We start from the raw sequence: 21,483 nt of genomic DNA, 5'->3' as shown, positions 1-21,483 counted from the left end.
CGGTAGTATTTCTGGTCATAGGGGTCCTGCTCGACTGGCCGAGCATTAACATAAACCCTAGTGGGGTTAAGGGTTTGATTCTCCCTGGGGCCCCCCCATGCTAAGGATGTATGGAACAGGGCCGTGAGTTCATTTGAATAAAGGCGTCCACAGAGTAGCCTGCATAGCACTGTGATGAAAGGTGTCCCACCTGTGTTTCTCACAGAGTTCTACCCGGTGTGCTGTTGCACATTTTTTGCACAACAGTCTCTCCTCACCTTCCCTCTCCCTCTCTCGTCCCTGTTGGAGCCAGAGCTCACGGTGTCATTCACCGCGGGGCCTCTAACCTGTTCATCAATATTGCAAGACGATTGGACCCGATCGATGGTAACCTGAAACTGCCACACTCTCAGAGACAATCAATCCATTTCACTAGCCCGGTGTTGGTGTCGTTTTGGAGAGGTTCCCCGGTGTTTGGCAGTGTCAGCTTCGCTTTAGTTAAAGTGTCTTCACCTCACCTCACAGAGAAGAGGAGAACGATTGGTGTGGGGGGGGGGGGGCATCACATTTCCCTTGGTATATGAAGTCCACGTACTTGCATCAAAAAAGAAACCATCTCCAACAGAGATCATATTTGGGGCAAACTGCTATGACGATGTCACAGGACGCGCTGTTTATGTTTGATTGTCCTTCTCGTTTTCGGCCTCAAACGGTTGCATTCGAGCACCTACAGGGCTAACTATCTTCTAACTCCATGGTCAGGCTATTTTAGAAGGATTCTGAACTGAGCTCGATTAATGACGATGGATTTGACTCGATCAATAAGGAGACACAAAGAACTAGGAACTTAGGAATATTCACGTCTTGCTCCAGACCATCCTATTGTCTGTAACTACTAGTAGTGCAATAGGGACTTGAACATGGCTCATTTGGTGGGGTTTGAATCCACAACACTTCCATCCACTACATAGTGAGTTACACAGGCGATGAGATTGTGTAAAAAAAAAAAAGGTCAAATGTTTTATAACATCCTCATCATCAAATGACTGCTGGTGGCCATATTGTATATTGTATTTTATATGTATGGATGTTTGTGATTTTTTGATCTATTGTCCTGTAGAACAAACGGATACTTATATTCTTTGTGCTTTTCCTTCACTGTAATTTGCACTCCAAACTGCCAAACTTCCACTGCACCAACTTGTTTTTAACACTGGTTTCTCCGTGTTCTCAGGAATGTTCCAGAACGGGATCGCCGAAGGGGAGGTGGACCCCAGCTTTGGGCCCTTGGAGGCATTCCGCCTCACGGTGCTGACGGACTCCCCAGTGTGGGTCATCCTTAGTGAGGTGAGACACTGTGAAAGGGTAAAACGTCATGTTTGACTAGATGTGATTTTTGTCTCCTATAATGAGCAATACATTGTTATGATGTCTCAATGATCAACACATCACTGTAAGTCATCAAGTATGATATTGAATCAATATTGCTTCTATAATGACAATAATCGTTACATGTTGACGGGGTTATTTTGCAGATCTTCATCAGGAAAGCAGAGTGAACTCCTACCGTCGCCAACCCCAGCCGATCCCCCCCATCCCCAGCCACCCTTCCGCTATCCCCTCTTCCTTAGCAATACCTCAAACAGCCACTGACCGTTCAGCAGCCGAGCAGAACGGAAGCCTTGAGAGGAGCTTGGACCCTCCCGGGACTCCGCCGACCGAGTGCCCTCGCCGGTGGTGCAATAGCACACCCTGCTGGCTGGTTTTCGGCTCCGCCTCGATCTATGAAAATCTTGGCAGAGGAAGAGGACGAAACGTTATTATTATTGAGAAGGGGCTCTTCTCGTGACGCGCCTGGGAAATGGAAGACACAGTACACACAAAGATGATTCTTAAGACTCTGTATTTAGTACAAATCTGTATTTATGTGTACATAAATTGTGCGTTGAAAACACTGGTTTAATTGTCAAGCGGCCTGGGATGAGATAGCCCCGCCATTTTTGATGATGCTTTAACATTTGAAGTCACTGCTTGGAAATCAAAGATGTTTTTGCATCTTCACTGTCCTTACTCACCCTTTTCATTGGGTGGGAAAGAAAGACCTGTCTGGATCATTCTACTCGACATTATCCCACCAGTATATTCAAGTAATAACCACGTATTTGGAAATATGCATATAAATGGTCACGGTCACCTGAACAATCTCTCTGAGTGTGTCAATATGTATATATAAGGACAATGAGCTGGGGTGGTATGGAGGGACAAACTTAGCCGAGAAAGTGCACAAATGTCTGAATTTTAAATAGAAAAAAATCAATAACGTACCGCAGTAGACAGGTGTTTGTGAAGCCTTGTTAGAAGTCGTTGGTTGGATTTCCTCTCGGCCATGTTTGCCAACAGTGGATAGGCTGTAGTGATTTGCCTTAATGTGACATAAGGAGGCCCAGTGTGGGTTGGTACCAGATGTGCAGCGTGCTGTAGAGTGAAGGAGACAGATGGGGGGAGACAAACAGAACTGATAAAAGAGTAGAAAGCCTCCGGTTAGCGTCTCTTCCTCCATCTGTTTCTTGTCAACGAGTAGCAAATGGAAAAAATCCAGCCGGAAATGATTGAATCACACATCTTACCGCGTCAACTGATGTAGGACAAGTATTGACTGTAGGGCGAAACGGTGCGCTCCATCCCATGTCCTCTTTCTGCTCCCTCCTGACCTCTCCTCTTCCCTCTATACTCTAATGTCTCTGCTCTATTGCTCTCTCTTCTACTGCCCCTTCCTCTACTCTAATGGTCTCTACTCTATTGCAAACCTCGCCCCTCTCCTCTCCTCTGCTCTAGTCATCTCTATTGTGCTCTGCTCTACTCTATTCTACCAGATGGGGTCTACCAAGATCTCATTTATTTGTATCCGTATTTCACACATTTGAGGTGTATTACTGAAGGGTCTAAGCCTGACCTACACACAAGTCTGAAGAAACAGACGCCCTATATTCAAACAGTATGGGTCGTTTTTTTATCAAATGAGATATCTCTGAAACTTTTGGTTTATACTGAGCAGACCAGCATCGAAACACACATTTTCAGACCTTGAGTTCCTGAAGGTTTGAAAGGTTTGACGCAACGGTCTGGTGGCTTGTGCTATCCATTTGGACGTTACTTTTACTACACAGCATTAGTGGGTCTAACAGTATGAAGTAGAAGGACATGTACGTGGTAGGACTGCGTCTCTCAGAGACGTTGTGTACCAGTGGTCCATCTCCATCCACAACTCCACAGACTGTTGGTATCAGGAACCATCCACTCACCTTGTTTCTTGGGAGATGCACTGGAATGCCTTGCTATTATCTTCCTGTGTTGTATTTTGTATCCTTTAGATAAACTATAATTGATTATGTTAACTTCTATCCAATCTGTGAATTGTAATAAAGCCAGAGATTTAAAATGATATGGTTTATCTTTTTATGGATTCGTGCAAGTAAAATATCAATGCTAAATTAGATAATTTTAAAGGACTTTTGGGGGCCAGTTTCAGACAGGCCTACATGTCATTTGGAATTGAACCAATTGATTAGGACATAAATCCATTCACTTATCCCATTGAGCTTTCAGGCAGGTTTTTTTTTTTTTCAGGCAGGCATCTTCTACTCATCTTTAGGTGATGAACCAAAATGGCCCATATATCTAGGTAGGCTTAGGTAGAGATTCAGTTTGGGAGATCAAAAGTTGGTCACAATAAATAAGTCATTTAAAGTGTTTAATTAGATATTAAATTATAAGTTAGGCCTATCGTTAAAAAAATATGCCTACAATGTTAAATAATTATCAATAATATAATGATTTATATCTGTGTTCGATTGAATGGGATTTGGGATAATCAACGTGAGGTGCATTGGCATTGTATGGGACATTCCATGGGTCTTTGAACCACGAGGATATCCCCTGTAGTAGTTCTTTAACTACGTGTAAGCTCCTAGGGTATTTGCAAAATTTGCTGTATTTCTATATTATGATGGCAATATAGTTTCGGTCCCTCTGTGAGTATATATAACATTTGGGCTCCGGGATCATACGACAAAATGAATTGGAAGGCTTATTCATTTTTTAATAAGGTCCCCGTGTATGGGATGCAAAACAGAATTAACAATATAACCTAGTCAGTTTGTTTTTATTTTTAGATTAGTCTAAAGCTGTTCAACATAACGTTTAAATCACCATCAGGGCACATCCTCATTTCTTCATTCATACTCCAGCCAATCAGCATGCGTTTCCTTTTTCCAGCTCGACGAATCACCTCCGTCCACGAGGTGCAGATAGTGGGCGGGCACAATTTATTCAGATGAACATTTGGCACGTCCAATGAAACGCTGACAATTTACACAGTCCATCAAGAATACGGTGCGCTGGACCAATCAAAAACAGAGAGGCGGTGCTTTGGCTGTGCAACGACTGACCCAAATCCACACGTGATCCCGCTGTAGTTCCAGGTAGTCACATCTCAGAGCAGGAGGTACGTAATGACATACAAATGTCACTTTTAACATACTTTTATTCATTATCCGTCCATTAAACCATTGTGATTGATCCTGCTTGCAGTGCACAATTGGTTGCTCTTCGTGGTTGTTATTTAAAAGCCAGGTTGTTCTCTCGGGCTGCAAGGCTAACTGTAACGTTAGCTAACGTTTAGTTAATTACGAAGGAAATGTTGACTTGCAACGTAGACAATTACATTTTTTTTGTCATGTGATGTGTGGTCTTAAGGTTTGAATGAAATAACATTTTGTAGTTTTGAGGGCCGCTCTCACAAACGTGGGGAAAAATGGATAGTTAAGCAGGTAAGATATAGCTGAATGGTAATGGTTAGCCACCGTGGAATAGCTAACTTGTGCAAAATATCGGTTGTCAATCTGGGTTCCTCGGGTCGAAGGACACTATGAATGCAGAAATAGAGAGGCTGTCAGTGATAGGCTGCTGGATATTACAAGTCGTCTGCACTAAATGATCTCCAGAATGTGTGGGTAGGGTGCAGATCCTTTAACAAATCCTCTTGCAAGCTTAACTTGCTCATCATGCAAATGAATGGTCCGATCATCACTGGGACCCTAATTTCTTAATAAATTAGCCATTGTACGCTGTTAGCTAGTTTGGCCTATATTAGGACTTAAGGGATCGGACCTACCGTTTTGGATTGGATCTTTCTGGAACATTCTCCAGAAAGTTGCACTTACAGTTCCGAACGGGTATTACAGGGGCTATCAGTAGTCGTCAGACCAGTTTTTACACACTGGTTTGTTTATTTACTAGTACAACAGTGTGGGGGCCGCAAAGGGGAGTCAGATGATTTGCACCAACGACCTTTGCCCGTGCTAAGGTGAATGAGGATTTTTTTTATTGATGACGACAACTTGTCTCCAGGAGCAGCTTCTCATGAATCTGTATGGTTAACTAGTGTTTAAATTGTTACTTTCAATAATTTGTTAGTATGGTGTTCTTGACACAAATGTGTTACAGATTCTGTAGTAATGCTACTTCAACGTGACGGTTGGAGAATATGTACCCTGTCACTTCACTATTCTCATAAATGATCTGATGGATGACTATAACAACCCTTGAGTATTTCACATGTTTTCCTGAGGCTGTTTTAAGAGATAATTGAGTGAGGGTTTGAGACTGGGAATATTATGGCATATTGTCTGCTACAGCCTGGAGCCTCGTTGGCGCATAAGAAAAAAGCTCGCATTTTTGACAGTTTCCCTGCCTGAAGACTGGGCTGGTTTCACCTCCCAATCTGCACATGAATACATGTGACCCTGTCAAGAAAGAAGGGAGTGGTGGTGTAATTCCCATGCTCCCATGCCTGCCTTTCCCCTAAACACAGCATGCATTCTGGGAAGAAGGAAGATACAGAAGGTCTTTTTGCTTTTCCTATTTGTAGTGCTGGGTTTTGGATTTTACTTGTTATTTTAGACACCCCATCCCCCTCCCCCAATCAAGCTTTCTTGCTTGCAATGCACCCATCCCCCTGTTTGAAAATATTCCCCTCTGCACTCAATTTACAGCCTTAACTGTCAGTCGGTCAAAGATGGGGTAGGCAATTTATTTTTGAAGCTTTTGTCTGATTTGGTGTAATTCTCCTGAAACTTCGATGGCAATCAACAAATTAAATGCTCTGCCCAAAAATAATCGGTGGATGTCCAATCATTTCACCCAGCCTGAAGGAAATGATTTGATGGCCTACCTGCCTTGTCCATCTACCTACCTGCCTTGTCCATCTACCTACCTGTCTTGTCCATCTACCTACCTGCCTTGTCCATCTACCTACCTGCCTTGTCCATCTACCTACCTGCCTTGTCCATCTACCTACCTGCCTTGTCCATCTACCTACCTCTCCGGCTTCCTGCTTATTCTGCGCCTGCTCTCATTGCGCAAGACTGGAGTCCTCCACTTGGCTAGGCAGACTTATTTCTTAAGCTAGCTATTCACTTGTTTTGGGGGGAGTGGCCTTGTAGAGAGGCTTCAACTTGAGGGGTGGTTGATTTAATTGGATACTTAAAATCTAGCTTACTCTAGCTGGTTCCCCCGATTTACTAGCCTAGCTTTAATGACCTTGTTGAAAGATATTGGTATCTTGGAACTCAATTGCTGTGTCCAGTTTGGGCAGGGCCGTCCCACACATTGGCAAGCTAACTAATGCTCTTCCCTGTTTTTTTATCCTGTCAAGGCTAGCCCTGACAGTTGGTGTTTTACAGCCAAAAGAGGCTGAGATAAGATTAGGGGGCCTTCTTTTCTTCAGGGCCATGTTGTGGTGGTGTTGCCAACCGGGATAGTTGCCAGAAGAGTTTATGCGTGAGGACCTATAGGTGGTGATAATGACACCTACCAAAGTGCATTTGCGAGCATAGTATATTGTTTGAAACCAGTTTAGGGTGGCTGTCTCATTAAGTTGGTGTGTTCTGCCTGTGTTAACATACTGGGTAAATCGGGATTGTCCTGTTCCAAGACAACGACAAGCAACCAGACCAGGAGTGATCCTCCCGGGAGACGGGCTTGGGCTAAGAACAGCCCTAGAGCCTCAAGGGAGATGATAAAGACCAGCTAACCACGCTCTCCCGTGGGGTTTGGGTTAAGAACAGCCCTAGAGCCTCAAGGGAGATAATAAAGACTAGCTAACCACGCTCTCCCGTGGGGTTTGGGCTAAGAACAGCCCTAGAGCCTCAAGGGAGATAATAAAGACTAGCTAACCACGCTCTCCCGTGGGCTTGGGCTAAGAACAGCCCTAGAGCCTCAAGGGAGATAATAAAGACCAGCTAACCACGCTCTCCCGTGGGCTTGGGCTAAGAACAGCCCTAGAGCCTCAAGGGAGATAATAAAGACTAGCTAACCACGCTCTCCCGTGGGGACCAGCTAACCACGCTCTCCCGTGGGGTTTGGGTTATCCATTTACATTGACAACCAAATCAATGATTTGCTAGTGCTTATCTCTTTTACGCCCCACTTGAGTCATACGGACCTCCAACAGACCCACGAACAAACGAATCCTTTGCGGTTTGTTGAAGGATATGCAGTATATATTGGCTAAGTTGATGCACATTTGCTTGATCCAGGTCTGGGTAGGTAGCCCCCTCGCCGCCACAGCTCTATACCGTGACACTACTGTCGGAATGAGAGTCATGAGATGTGTGGGAGGAATATGACATGATGGCACTGACGGATTGAAAGGATTTATTATTGCAGCGTTTGGCTTTTCCAAGATAAGTGCAGGTTGGTGCTGTTATTAGAAGGTAGGTATATATCAGCCGTGATCCCTTTGCCTGTTGGGCTAGCCAGGCATGTTAATCTCATGTTGCTAAGCTCATTAACCTGGCAGCGATCTCCGTGTGATATGTGTGGCAGGCTAACACGTGAGTGTTAAGTTGGACGGAAGACGCAAGATGTGCTGGCTTGTTGGCTGTCAAGAGGCGGAGTCTTTTGTGGGACAGTCCCGGGGTGATTTTCTTAGTAGTTCAGTACACCGCGGAAATTTGGCGACTGCGTCACAATCTGTGCTTTTTTAAGGTTTGTGTGTTGATGTGTGCGTGTGTAATGAGTAACCTCCCTCCTCTATACGGCCATAGTGTTTAGGAGATGGCTGAATGGACTGAACTCGGTGTGTTCTCGGGTGCTCGAATGTTAATTCCATAGGGGCTAATCTCATTAGGGGCGCAGGGCGCTAACCGGCTCATCCTGAGGGTCTTCTGCTGCCCCCAAGGCAACGGGCTCCAGGGCAACCCTCTAGCTCTGCCAGCTGTATAGGAGGCAGTGATGGAGGGGTGGGGGTGCACTAAACAGGCATGTGGGTAGGCCTGGGCTGCAATGAAAGGAATAAATCTCCACACGGGTTAAACGGGTGTTGCCTCCTTGTGGGTTGTTGGTGCAAGGGATTCGTCTCCCTTATTAATCCTTGGGGGAAGATTGTTCATGTCAAAATGGCTCTTCAAAAGATATGAAATATCATGAATTGCAAATGAGGTACAAATATAAAACATAAGTACAAAATATAAACAGATAGACATAGAAAGGATTGCAAATGAGGTACAAATATAAAACAAAAGTACAAAATATAAACAGATAGACATAGAAATTATACATAAAAAAAAGCAATAAAAATTACTTTTTTGAAATGTAAAAATCAATGGCATTTCTTCCTAGATGGGAGGTGAGACGGGCTCCTTCTTGGGTTATCCCATCCAATTAGCTTAAGATCCATCCAGCTATGAATCGATACAGCTCCCATCTCCACAGTTCATTATCATGTTAATGAGAATCCCAACAGAATAGCCCGTGAGTTCCCCCCCTCCCCAACCTGTCTAACACAATCACACACAAACATGACCTGCGTGTCCGTCTTTAGAGCTGAGCAGAACATTACATCAATATTGTTATCAATGAATCTGTCTGGATATTGCCATAGATCTTTTGGCCATTCACCGCAAAAATATGATGCTGTGTAAAATGAATTATCTGAACTGTGAAGTAATTCCCTGGGTTTCCTAGCCAGGATAAATGCTTGCTTGGTTATTGCTTTAATATAGTTATAGTCTTTTCCTTTTCATGTGTGCAAAAAACAAATATCCTCTCGTTATTTCAAAATGTGATGCGCTCAAATCTTTCTTGGTCTCCAATATTGCCCGGATTGATTTTTTTCTTCTGCCCATCTCTTGTTCGCTTAAAAGACTTACAATCTCTCTTGGCCACATCATTTCCCACCATGGAGTCTGCACTGGTGCTTAATGCATAATGTGTTTGGGAGGAGATGCAGCTTGGCCTCCACCAGTAACATCGAGCAGGCGGATGTAGTGAAACAAATCTCGCTGAGCCCCACTCAGTCAGCTGAAAACCCAAAGCTCCCTGTTAATGTTTCCTCTAGACTAGAAGCATTCATAGTTGATCCAGATGGTATTATTAAAGGGAATTGCGTTCTGACTCTGATAGGATTCCCGGTTCAGCTTTCCATCTAATCAGGTGTTGTTCTCCAACATGATGCTCAAAAATCTATCTTTGGAGAACTAGGAGCGCAATGACTGAATGAGCCATGATCCATCTCTTCCTCCAGACCATGGCGCAGACGTTGAGGCTGTGTGTTGTTGCCGTTCTGGCCCTGGCCCTGATCAGCCTGAGCCAAGCCCAGGGGCCCAGCGAGGAGGACCTGGTAGAGGACATCATGGGAGACGAGATGGACGTCGAGGACGACCTGGACCTGGGCATCGCCGGAGACGAAGAGGAGGAAGAGGAGGCAGCCAAGGAGGCGGAGCCTGCAGCCCCGGTCATTCCTAAAGTATGACTCCTCGGCTCTCCTTTCTTAATCTAAATAAAACAAAATAAAGCTTATGGTCTTGTTAATGCTAAACTATAAGACTGATGGTAAGAACATCCTCCTTAGCATGTCGTTACCAATTTGAACATGATAGAAATGGACCAAGGATCCAGTGTGGTGTATTTACAATTGTTTGAACTGGCCACTTTTTTATCAATGTGACCGTAGTTTGCTGGTTCTAATTAATATCACTGTTGAATTATTCCAGCCCAAACACGTATGAATAAAGACATTGAGAGAAATGATAATTTTTCCAGTTTACCCTGATGATATCTCACTCAGGACCTTAATGGTTTCAGCCAGTTAACCATTAGATCGCTCTCCCCAGTGTACCAGTGACCCAGCATCCCGTCTGAATGTCTCTTCCTGCGTTACGTCGTCTAGGTGACCTACAAAGCACCCGAGCCAATGGGAGAGCATTTCTTTGCGGAGTCATTCGACCGGGGCACCCTAGACAGGTGAGCACCCACTGAAGCCGTTGCACTCTGTGGTTCGCTGACCGCTACTGGCCTCCATACAGATTAAATATGATGAATTACAACCAGTTTGACCGCCTGGGATTTATCGGCAGGTAAACTGCCTACCATGACGGGTCTGGATGTAGTTTAGATTTCCATTTATTTTAACTAGATAGTGTTTTCAAATTCATGATGAAATAAATTGATCTGTTTGGTTAGTGTGTCAGCGACACATCTGTTGATTATTATCTCAGGTGTGTGTGTTCGGGGTGGGGGCGGGGGAGATTGTGAAGGGTTCACACACAGCTATAATAACAATGGATCAATGGGAAATGTTCATCTGGTCACAAAAAAAAACAACTCATTGTTAAAACAAACCCAGAATACACACAAAATATCACTCTAAACATTATCCCTGATTTAAATTATCTTAATTTGGAAGTGTTTTTATTATTAATCTGGGGCCGTTGTTGTTCTAAAATGGAATCAAAGAGCCGTAGTAATTTTTTCCCAGACGGTCGATAGTGTATTTGTACCAAACCTCTCCATTGACGAGGGGATTAAACTCTTGCTGTGAAAACATCAATAGCAGTCAGGGAGTGTTTGATTTGCTGATAATTGATGGTGCCAGACACACGACGGCATCTGAATATTAAATGAATTTGTTGATCTTTGGGACACTTGTACCGAGCCTCTTTCCCCTCTGATCTTTGATTAGGATGCGCAGGATTGGTCCTGTAAAAACTCAGTCTAATCCTATAACCTCCATTTCACTATGGGCATCCTTACCAAGAGATCTCCAAGAGTAATCCCTGGGTTGTTACAGTTGTGTGGCATTTCTGCTAAATTACATACAAATACTGTGCAATTAACAACAATTTATGTTATTTGTAACATTCAGTCACAAATGAACCTTGACACAAACCGTGTGAGTGATTCCGAGTTTAAAATTATAATGCAGTCTTTAATTGCTGTCCTTCAAGAGCTTTCAAAACAGTGTATTAGGAACCAGTGTCCTACTCTTCCACATTTATCAGATGTGGTTCAAATGATGTTCCCCATTTCTTACTTGCTTCTGTCTTAGGTTGAGTTATGGTTGTAGATAACGGCTGGGACAACTTCTTGTTTTGGTCAATATAATGTTTCAAAACCACACGGATACGTCAGAAAGCATAGGCTCTCAGTTCTGGCTTGCAGTGATTTTATGCTGATCACTTGGACCATAACCATGTTTAAATGAAGTGTCGTTGTCTCTGATTGGTTCACAGCTGGGTGCTGTCCAAAGCCAAGAAGGAGGACATTGATGAGGACATCGCCAAGTATGACGGTAGGTCATGGAGCGTCAATCGTTCATCAACCTTGATTTATAGCACAAGGTGCTTAACCAGGGAAACGTCCTGAAGGAGAAATTAAAAAATAACTTGTCAGAATTGTCGTGGTGCGGTGTCATGGTAATTGTCCTAGATTCATACCCATTAATTAAAATGTATGCATATAGTTATTGCCTCGTATTATCGTCTCAATATATGTAAGCTTACCGCAAGACCACAGGCATATCTAGAGACGACCCTATGGAGGAACGCCATGTAGCGTCCAGTGAAGCCATGCCGGGGGTTCTGTGGAGTGAGCTGTCCACGCCACTATGTTAACACCAGCGTCCACGCTGTGGTCTCCAGGTCAATGGTCTGTGGAGGACATGAAGGACAGCAAGCTCCCCGGAGACAAAGGCCTGGTTCTGAAGTCCCGGGCCAAGCACCACGCCATCTCCGCCCAGCTCCTCCGCCCCTTCATCTTCGACAGCAAGCCGCTCATCCTCCAGTGAGTCCTGTCATCACTTCTGTCATTGACACGATTTAGACGGTTGGCCATCGGTTTATTTAAAAAAAGTCTCATTGTGTGTTTATGTCGGAGGTCTTAGTGTTTTATAGTCTCTCTCTCTCTTCCTCTCTGTCTCTGAAGATACGAGGTCAATTTCCAGACTGGTATTGACTGTGGTGGAGCCTACATTAAGCTGCTGACTCAGACCCCAGACCTCGACCTGGTAAGACCACACGTACCATTATAGGCTCGTACGCATACAACTACGCATTCACAGAGGCACACATAAATATACACATGCAGACGCGCATACAAATGTATGTTCAGAGCTCGGATACAATCAGGCCCATAACCAGCGGTACGTGCAAATTCACAGATGCACATCCATACAGCCATACATAATTACTGTCAGACTCAACGTGTACACACACGCACGCACACATATACAAGCAAAAATACTTCCTGTACTATCCAAACACATTCAGGAGCTGTGCATTTAAGGTGGCTTGTATTTAATCCTTTGTGTTCAACCTGTGTGCCTTTTGCTGTCTAGGACCAGTTTGTGGACAAGACCCCGTACACCATCATGTTCGGACCGGACAAGTGTGGCGAGGACTACAAGCTGCACCTCATCTTCCGTCACAAGAATCCGAAGACGGGCGAGTATGAGGAGAAACACGCCAAGAAACCCGACGCCGACCTGCGGACGTACTACACCGACAAGAAGACCCACCTCTACACGCTAGGTAATGCCCGTGCTAGATGATGCAAATGCTAGGTAATGCACATGAAAGATAATGCACAAGTTACATTCTAGATAACGCACCTGCTAGATAATACACGTGCTACATTCTAGGTTATGGACATGCTACATAAGGGGTAATGCACAGGCTGGAAGATGCTCATGCCCAGTAATGCACATGGTACATGCTCGATAACGCACAGGCTACATGATAGCTCATTTAAATGTGAGATCTACGCTAGGACACCAATGCTTGCTCTATGCTGCTGGAGTTGCCCTGCTTGTTGACCCGTCTGGTCTCTCTGTGGCCCCCTAGTGCTGAACCCTGACAACAGCTTTGAGGTGCTGGTGGACCAGACTGTGGTGAACAGTGGAAACCTGCTCACGGACATGACCCCCGCTGTGAACCCCGCCGCCGAGATCGAAGACCCCGAGGACAGCAAGCCGGAGGACTGGGACGAGATGCCCAAGATCCAGGACCCCGCTGCCGTCAAACCCGAGGACTGGTCAGTGTAACCTTAGTGTAGACGGGTCGCCACAGCCCTGGGACCATGGACTGGTCAGTGTAACCTTAGTGTAGACGGGTTGGCCACAGCCCTGGGACCATGGACTGGTCAGTGTAACCTTAGTGTAGACGGGTCGCCACAGCCCTGGGACCATGTTGTTAACGAATGGTGGGTGGGGAACATTGGGGCGCTTTTCATCAGAAGGCAGTGGGAACGAAGATAAATCCAACCTTATCTGGCTGTTCACTAGTTGGTGTAGCACTACCATTATTATTTTATTAACTACTCTAATTACCCGTGTGCTTCATGATGTATGCTGTGATCTCTGTCTGCCTAACCGGTTACTCCTTTAAAAAACACCGTCTGATAGTGGAGTAATGTGTCACGCTAGCTAACGCTGCTGCTGTGTGTGTGTGTGTGTAGGGATGAGGATGCACCTGCTCAGATCCCCGATGAGGCTGCTGTGAAGCCCGACGGCTGGCTGGACGACGAGCCCGACTACATCAGTGACCCCGAAGCCGTCAAACCCGAAGACTGGTACGGACCCCCATGATGAATGTACAGGTGTCTGGGAGACGTTATGGGGGTTGGCGAGGGCCTCTAGAAGTCATTACGTATGCGTATACGGTTATGCTTTTTTTTTTAATTGACCGTTTCCGCAATTTTCTTTTTTATATAATACAAATCAAACCGCACTCTTTATGCAATAATTGTTGTCGTATAACATAAACCAAAGGGCACTCTATTCATTTTGGTCAATCATTCATGTTATTACATGTATATTTTTTGGTCAATCTGAGTAAGTTTAGCAAAGGAAAACCACAACGCATAAATGTGCGGACACATAGGGTCCACGATGGTGTAACGGGGTGAACCAGAACGGTTTGAAACCCCGACGGCCATAGTTCACGGGCACGCATCCTGGAACGGGATAATTAACCCCTTTCTGCCTTAAGGACATGTTCAAGATAAGTATTCACTGCATGTGGCGTCAAAGCCTCCTGGTGGTGGTGGAGGACGCCAGGCCCCAGTAGCCCCTAGTGACCCCCCTAGTGACCCCCCTGGTTCTCCCCTGGTTCTCCTCCAGGGACGAGGACATGGACGGGGAGTGGGAGGCTCCACAGGTGCCCAACTCGGCCTGCGAGGCTGCCCCAGGGTGTGGCGCCTGGCAGAGGCCCAACGTCGACAACCCCAGCTACAAGGGCAAGTGGAAGCCGGCCATGATCGACAACCCCAACTACCAGGTAGGCCGTCCCCGTCCTGCAGTGTTCTGAAGGGTCACCTCAACTCGGAATGAGCAAATAACCAAAGCCACATCATTCTCATGTCATTGCTTATTTGCACCGTCCAAAATAATAAATAATATAATATTTTAAACCCAAGTTAGACTTGGGTGTGTGTGTGTGTGTGTGTGTGTGTGTGTGTGTGTGTGTGTGTGTGTGTGTGTGTGTGTGTGTGTGTGTGTGTGTGTGTGTGTGTGTGTGTGTGTGTGTGTGTGTGATATCATCTTTGCTTTGAATAAAAGGATAAGTATTTGGACTAGACCCTATCCACTGAAGTGAGCACCAACCTCAACAGAGCACCCTGTTCCCCTCCCTCCCTCAGGGCGTGTGGAAGCCCCGTAAGGTGGCCAACCCGGACTTCTTCGAGGACCTGCATCCGTTCCGCATGAGCCCCTTCAGCGCCGTGGGCCTGGAGCTCTGGTCCATGTCCTCAGACATCTTCTTCGACAACTTCTTCATCACTAACGAGCGCCACACGGCCGATAGGTGGGCCACGGACGGCTGGGGGCTGAAGAAGGCCGCAGAGGGCGCTGCCGAGGTGGGTGGGGCCTGGACCCGTCTGTGGATCCCAGGGAAGCTAAAGTCATGCTTCCTGGTCGTCTTCTGTCCCTCCTCCATCCCTCGTTCTGTGTCCCCGTCACTTCTCTCACCATCCTGCCATCATTATTTCTTGGACTGACTTGTCCTCATGGTCGTTCCAGCATCACTGACTGGTCATCACTGACTGGTCGGGTCTCTAGTCTGCTGGTGTAGCATTTAGCCAACAGACTACCCATCCTTTTCATCCCCATATTCATATTCAATTGAAAATGTGTCGTTATGCACGCCTGCATTTTAGGTCTTGAGTCTTGCCAGTGCTTTGGAGTTTGTTTTGTAGCAACAATACACTAAAGACCCCAGGGGGCCAGAGTCTCTAGTAGACCTAACGAGGCCCCCCAGGCTTTGAACCCCCCTGTGGGGGACGGTCATGGATGTTGCCAGAGATGGTTCTGGGGGCTAGTGCCGTTTCCACAGCAACGGGAAGACTGTTGGACGCTCTCTCTGCACCTTATGAATAATCCTATCGGCATAAAGATACAATAACCTCTTATCCTGAATTGAATCTGTGTTTGAGGCACAATACGCTGAACCATGTGGACGAGGTATCTACGAGAAACGCAAGGAATCAAAATTGAAGGCATTGCTTGTGTTGTACTCGTTATGAAAAGGACCCCCGTCTAAAAGTAAATGGGCCTTTTGTGCTGCCTACGAAGTGCCTCCACCGGTGGACCTGGGTGCTGGTATGATAACCCTTCTGTCTCCCCCCAGCCCGGCCTGGCCACACAGATGCTGACGGCTGCTGAGGAGCGTCCCTGGCTCTGGGTCGTCTACGTCCTCACGGTCGCCCTGCCCCTGGTGCTCATCGTCGTGTTCTGCTGCACCGGCAAGGTCAGACAACGCACAGCACGCACGCACGCACAGCAGATAGACACACGCACGCACAACAGATAGACACACGCAGGACAGCGCACAACTGGAAACTAGCCACCCCCACAACCGAAACCCGGCGCACACCGGAGCACAACGGAAAACGTGTCAGCGGGGAGAAGCATACTTCCTCAACGGATGCTTAAGAGACTGAACCTTCACATGAAGCACCATTGGTAGCGCTGAAGGTTTTGGCCTCTACACAGTGGAAACGCAACAAGAAAAACTGCCAGCCACCCACACATGAAATTAGACCATTCAAATCGTTATCATTTGACAGAAACACAGAGTTCAGACTTAGGGTTTCTGTTGCATGGTACCGTTTTGAAAAGTAAGGTACTAGTGAGTTGGTTTTATTACAGCTACCTTCAATAACGCGAGCACGCACCTGTGTGGGCCCAGAGTGGTACTGAGAAGTGACCTGCCGTCCCCGGGTCGCCCCGGCCGTCCACAGAGTTCAACAGACAGAGCTGGGACTGAGTTCAGCCTCAGGGGATTACAAGACGAGCTAAAGGGAGCCTGCCAGCCCACCCCTGCATCCACCGCGGTGAATCATGGCGTACCGAACCCCCCCCACACCCCTAGACCCCCCTAGCCCCGGTCTGTCCTCGTGGCCGAGTCGCCCTCTACGCTCAAGGCCCCGATATTCAAACCGAACAAGTGAAGAGAGCTTGGCATGTTTGAGGACCAAAGGGGCAGGTTCTGTACCTATTGGAAGTGCCTTGGTTGCGGGGTACTTAATACAGAGCCCAATAAGTGCATCATTTTGCATGTGTCCTAATACATGGCGGTCAACAATATCCTGTGAATGATTGAGTCTCGCCTCACCGAGACTCGCGTCATGAAACAACCCCCGTAAATCACAGCGGCTGTATTGGGCTTTGTCGCATGCCAATTTCATAGTATATCGTGGCCTTAAGTGTGCTTGTGTGCTTGGCGTTTATTCTCTCTGGGTCCCAATTAGGGTTGCCGCGGTATACGGTATTACCGGTGTTGAGGCCAACACCGATTACTCTGTGTTGCACACCGGCAACACCAATATTTTTTTTTTTTTTTTTTTTTTTCAGTAATAAAAAACAAATTCAGTAAAAATGAATAATATAATTAAGAAAATCAAAATGTGTAGAATAGGCCACAGTTCTGCTCTGTGCGGGAGAATTGTCGCGCCGAGAATTGACGTGCTTCCTTAGAAGACCGGCAACCATAGCAACGCCGGTAAACAAACCCCGCGAAGCCCAATCCCTACGTGAGCTCCCCGCGCTACGGCCATCCGGAGGCGCACAGAGCTTTTGGCCGTGATATTATGATATATAAAATTATATTATCCTATTATATATAGAACGTTATAAGACGCCGAGAATTGGCGCGCTGCCAGCCGCTGTCACCGAGTGTGAGAGGAGAGTTGACGGAGAAGATGGCGGTTGACCTATAGTTTCAAAGTTAATACCGTTTATACCGGTAATACCGGTGTTGACACATTACTCGGTGTGAAAATGTCCACACCGCGGCAACCCTAGTCCCAATGCTCTTTCGTAGTGATCAAGTTGTCTAGTTTAAACATTAAAGGGGCTGTACTTTAGCACCAGGTGTGATGTTGAAGCCATTGCAAGATCAGATTAATGACACAACAGTCCAGTTATCTGGGTGGACGCTCCCATCGGGGATTCCAAGATACAGTATGTTTTTCTAATGGTGGTAAAACCGGGGTTATTTTTAAGATGCCCTCTTTAAAGTGCTTCTATGATATGCATCTCATCTACCTCACTAACTGGGTCTCCCTGGACTACTATTGGAGGTGGGGTTGGAGCATTATCTTAGCATCGTCTGAACCTAGATGTCTCACTCCTACACTGCAGTTCCTCCTGATGCTAGCAGGGGGGAGGGATCCAGAAACGCACAGCAGTTGCCACATCGTCAGTTAGCAGGACAGTCAAAGACAGGATGACACGGGATACATGAAGGCGCAGGAGGGGATCTGTGAACCTCCAGTTCCGTCGTCCCCTCCCTGACCTACCAGCTCTAGTAGATGTGTGTGAACTCCGGGGGGTACGTTGAGTCTCAACGCGGTGTCTCTCTCTCCCGGTCCCAACAGAAGAAGTCCCCCGAAGCGGCCGAGTACAAGAAGACGGACGAGCCCCAGCCGGACGTGAAGGAGGAAGAGGCGGCGGCGGCGGAGGCGGAGGAGGAAGAGGAGGAGGCGGCGGTCGCCCCCAAGGAGCAACAGGAGAGCGCCCCAGGTTGGTCTCCATCTCCTCACCTCTCTCGCGCTACTTTCGTGCCACTGCTTGGTCATTCCGCGTGACGCTTTCCTCTGGAAGAGACTCGTGGCCTTTGTAGGTGCATGTTATTAAGGTGAGGTCATGGGTCAGGGCACCTCCTCGGATGGGCCCCCCCCCGTGATGCAGAGAGAGTTGTGTTTGTTGGAGGGCCGGGGACTGGGAATGTGTATCGTGGTGCGTTGTGTGTGCACCTGCTGTCCATTGATGGTGTCATCTTGTCTCGTAGCAGCAGATAAGAAAAGTGACGCAGAGGACAGCCCTGCAGAGAAAGGAGAAGAGGAGGAGGAGGAAGCGCAGGACGAGAACGATGCCTCAGCTGAGGTAGGAGTGACTCGCTACATAGAAAGGCCAGCACGCTCCTCTCTGTGGAGGGGCTGATGGTTATTGTGTGTGTGTACAGCCCGCTAACACCCCACCTGTGTGTGTCGTTTGTCTAGACGCTGGAGGATGATGTCCTCAGAAGATCTCCCAGGAACAGGAGAGTCAGGAAGGAATGATCCGGCTGTTAGAGCTCCGCCCTCCTGTCCCCCCGCCCCGTCTTCCACCCTCTCCTCTGCTTCCACTCTACCCCCTCTCCCACCCCCTCCCACCCCCTCCCTCCCTCATCTGAGTTGGAGTAGATCAAATACAACCCATGAAAGCAGTGGCGCCGTCTTTCATCAAAACACGCCACCACGATTTTTGCCGCGGACATCTGATACTGAAGATGATGATGATTCCATTTTGATGAAGACCGATTAACCATGTAGCTCAAGGATTCTTTGTTAGTTTTTTTTTTTTCCTGGAAAGGGTAACTCCTAAAACTTCCTGCACCATTCCGAATCATGTGAGCAGATGCAAACCGGCGCTGGCCATGTCGATCGCTCCCTACAACGCCAGCGGTGTTTGATTAGCCCTGTTTACGGTTAGCCTACTAGCTGGGCTGCTATTTAACTTATAAGCTAGATCACTTGTTAACTCTGTAGCCTCTGCTCATCGGCTCCAATCGGCAGCCCTTGTTCAAGTTGTTAATGGGAAACACTAGAGCTTGTAAATTAGAAAAACACATCTCCCCAACCCTTATCTCTCTCTCTCCCTCCCCCTCTGTCAAGCTTTTCATCTCTCGCTCTTTGATCTGCTGTTTCTCGGGTTCTGTGTTTGTTCAAAGTGAGATGGGCTCTATGTAGCACAGACACTGGTCACGGAAAAGCGCCTTCATGTTTGTTAATGTTGTAATATCAGTGGATTCCTTGTGTTTAGGGGATGCTAAACATCTCACCCCCTGCATGACCCTGTGTGTGTCCATTTGTGTTTTGTATGCGGTGGTGAGGGCCAATGTTCCCAGCCCCACCAAGGTCAAGGCTTGAGAGGAAGTGGATGAGGTTCATTCTGTTTGGTTCATAAATTTATTTTCTTTTTTTTTTATATATAAATACTGTGCATGGCTTTTTGTTATTTTGATTTTCTAAGTGTTAACTCCATTGAGATTTTTTTTCTTTCTTCCTCTAGTCTATGTACTAACCGGTTGTAGTAGTTTGTTGAGAGTAACTTTTGTAGAAGAGCAGTGTGTTCAGGTTCCAGACGCTGCCAGTCAGTCAGCCGGGTGATTGGTCCACTAGAGGGCGCTAATCGTATGTGTGATGTAACGTCGCTGGCAGGAGCTTTGGGTTGTCGTTGCAGGGAGTCATTCCTGGGTTCCTCAACGCTGAGTCATGCTTATGAAATGGAGCACTGGCTTCACCCACACATGCCGTGGTCTCCTCTGGTGACTCAGCTCATCTTGGAGCACAAATATTATGCAGCAACAGACAGCCACACACACACACACACACACACACACAAACATACACAACCCGATTTGTCAACCTGCCTCCTTACTCTTAAGCAGACCAGGGAGACTCTACTTCTATTCTGTCCAATTTACCCCATATTAAATGAGGCACTAAAAAAAATAGGATTGCTTATCTGTGAAGTTATGAAATGTTCCTTGTTGTGCTTTAGACTAAGACTCACTTGTGAGCTGTTCACAAGTATGAGAGCTCAGAGTTCAAGAGTTTTGTGTTTATTTGCCCCATGTTTCGAAAGATTTGGCACTTGTGAAGGAACCATAGATAACACATTGAATCACACCCTCTGTGAGCTGTCTGATGCTGCTGACCACTTTGAGTCCATTTTGAGGTCCAATTGCAAAATCCAGTTGAGTACTTCCATGGTAATACTTGGAGACAATTTGATGAGCTCAAATCTAGTCCTGTATATGTGAGCTTTCTGATGTATTTATATGATGTGCTAAGTAGCTAGACCCGGATTGGCTCCCTTCACACTTTTCACCATCAAGCCATGTGCCTATTGGTCGATCCACGGTGAGTTCAGACTGCTGATGCAGTGTTTCATGATGGTGAGCAGGCATGAGAAGAACATCTTAGATCATGTCATGCAAGGAATAGACTGACGCAGGTCACAAGCTCACCGGTAGCTGCTACCTACTTGGTCACGTCATTTCTCATGGCAACAAATGGTTTTACTCTACAATCAGGAATACTTGGTTTAGATTCTGCTTCAAGGAGAGGAGAGATGGGAGCTTTTTTTTATTTTTATGTTTTTAATGTCGGGAGACGTCAAAGATGTTGGATAATCTCAAAGGGTAAACGCAGCCAGTTGGTTTTCACTGTAAACCAGACCTCTAATATGTCCATCCAACATCCCACCTCCCCCGGGCAGCCTTGTGTTGGACGTCTGAGAACAAGAATGTCCGAAGTAACATCCAGAAGATGTGAACGATGAACATTCTGAGGATGTGTTTGGCACGAGATGTTTTCCTCTTTTTTTTTTCTCACTTTGTTGCGACAACTAAATCTATTTTCAATTTTTTTGGTATCGGCTGCCTAGGTCGCAGAAGTCTGGACTGAACAGTGCGCTGTCTAACTCTGCTTTAATTATGTGTTGGTTTTTTTTATTTTTTAACTCTTAACTTGTCAGCAAGCCTGATTTCTGCTTGTTCCGTGTACATGATGGAGAAGTAGATGATTTACAGGAACGAGCTGAATGATGGCTTTGAAGGGAGATACTGTGATCCAGAGGAGCTGTGTGGTACCAGGACAGCTTCTGTCCAAACCCACTCCCCA

The 21,483-nt window shown here is 46.4% G+C and overlaps 2 protein-coding genes across 3 annotated transcripts in view; both read left to right on the top strand.

The window, feature by feature from the left end:
• Positions 1-3,440, top strand: part of mgat4b (alpha-1,3-mannosyl-glycoprotein 4-beta-N-acetylglucosaminyltransferase B) — a 44,523-nt gene extending 41,083 nt beyond the window's left edge. The window contains exons 10-11 of the mRNA XM_056601117.1: positions 1,214-1,326; positions 1,515-3,440. Coding sequence (XP_056457092.1) covers positions 1,214-1,326; positions 1,515-1,538 — 137 coding nt within the window. The 3' untranslated portion in view covers positions 1,539-3,440. The remainder of the gene's footprint in view (positions 1-1,213; positions 1,327-1,514) is intronic.
• A 945-nt stretch (positions 3,441-4,385) lies between these two features.
• On the top strand, positions 4,386-21,189 carry canx (calnexin). 2 transcript variants are annotated; one of them, XM_056599809.1, is made up of 15 exons: positions 4,386-4,483; positions 9,566-9,787; positions 10,211-10,284; positions 11,553-11,611; positions 11,961-12,102; positions 12,244-12,325; positions 12,656-12,848; positions 13,161-13,350; positions 13,774-13,887; positions 14,438-14,594; positions 14,956-15,171; positions 15,942-16,061; positions 18,193-18,337; positions 18,606-18,700; positions 18,817-21,189. In XM_056599809.1, the coding sequence occupies exons 2-15, from the start codon at positions 9,569-9,571 to the stop codon at positions 18,874-18,876; spliced, it is 1,866 nt and encodes a 621-aa protein (XP_056455784.1). In that variant the 5' UTR covers positions 4,386-4,483; positions 9,566-9,568; the 3' UTR covers positions 18,877-21,189. The 2 variants fall into 2 exon arrangements, with proteins under 2 accessions (XP_056455784.1, XP_056455785.1); XM_056599810.1 differs by having other exon boundaries at positions 18,609-18,700; positions 18,817-18,962.
• The last annotated feature ends 294 nt before the right edge of the window (positions 21,190-21,483 follow it).

The sequence above is a fragment of the Gadus chalcogrammus genome, chromosome 10 (assembly GCF_026213295.1).
Source record: "Gadus chalcogrammus isolate NIFS_2021 chromosome 10, NIFS_Gcha_1.0, whole genome shotgun sequence".
Taxonomy (NCBI): domain Eukaryota; kingdom Metazoa; phylum Chordata; class Actinopteri; order Gadiformes; family Gadidae; genus Gadus; species Gadus chalcogrammus.
This window is presented reverse-complemented; position numbering and strand designations above follow the sequence as displayed.

Excerpts from the sequence above, each read along its gene's own strand:
- canx (XM_056599809.1), top strand. The coding sequence starts at position 9,569 with ATGGCGCAGACGTTGAGGCTGTGTGTTGTTGCCGTTCTGGCCCTGGCC. Across the intron at positions 11,612-11,960 it reads GGACATCGCCAAGTATGACG|GTCAATGGTCTGTGGAGGAC; the intron begins GTAGGTCATGGA and ends TGTGGTCTCCAG. Across the intron at positions 12,849-13,160 it reads GACCCACCTCTACACGCTAG|TGCTGAACCCTGACAACAGC; the intron begins GTAATGCCCGTG and ends GTGGCCCCCTAG.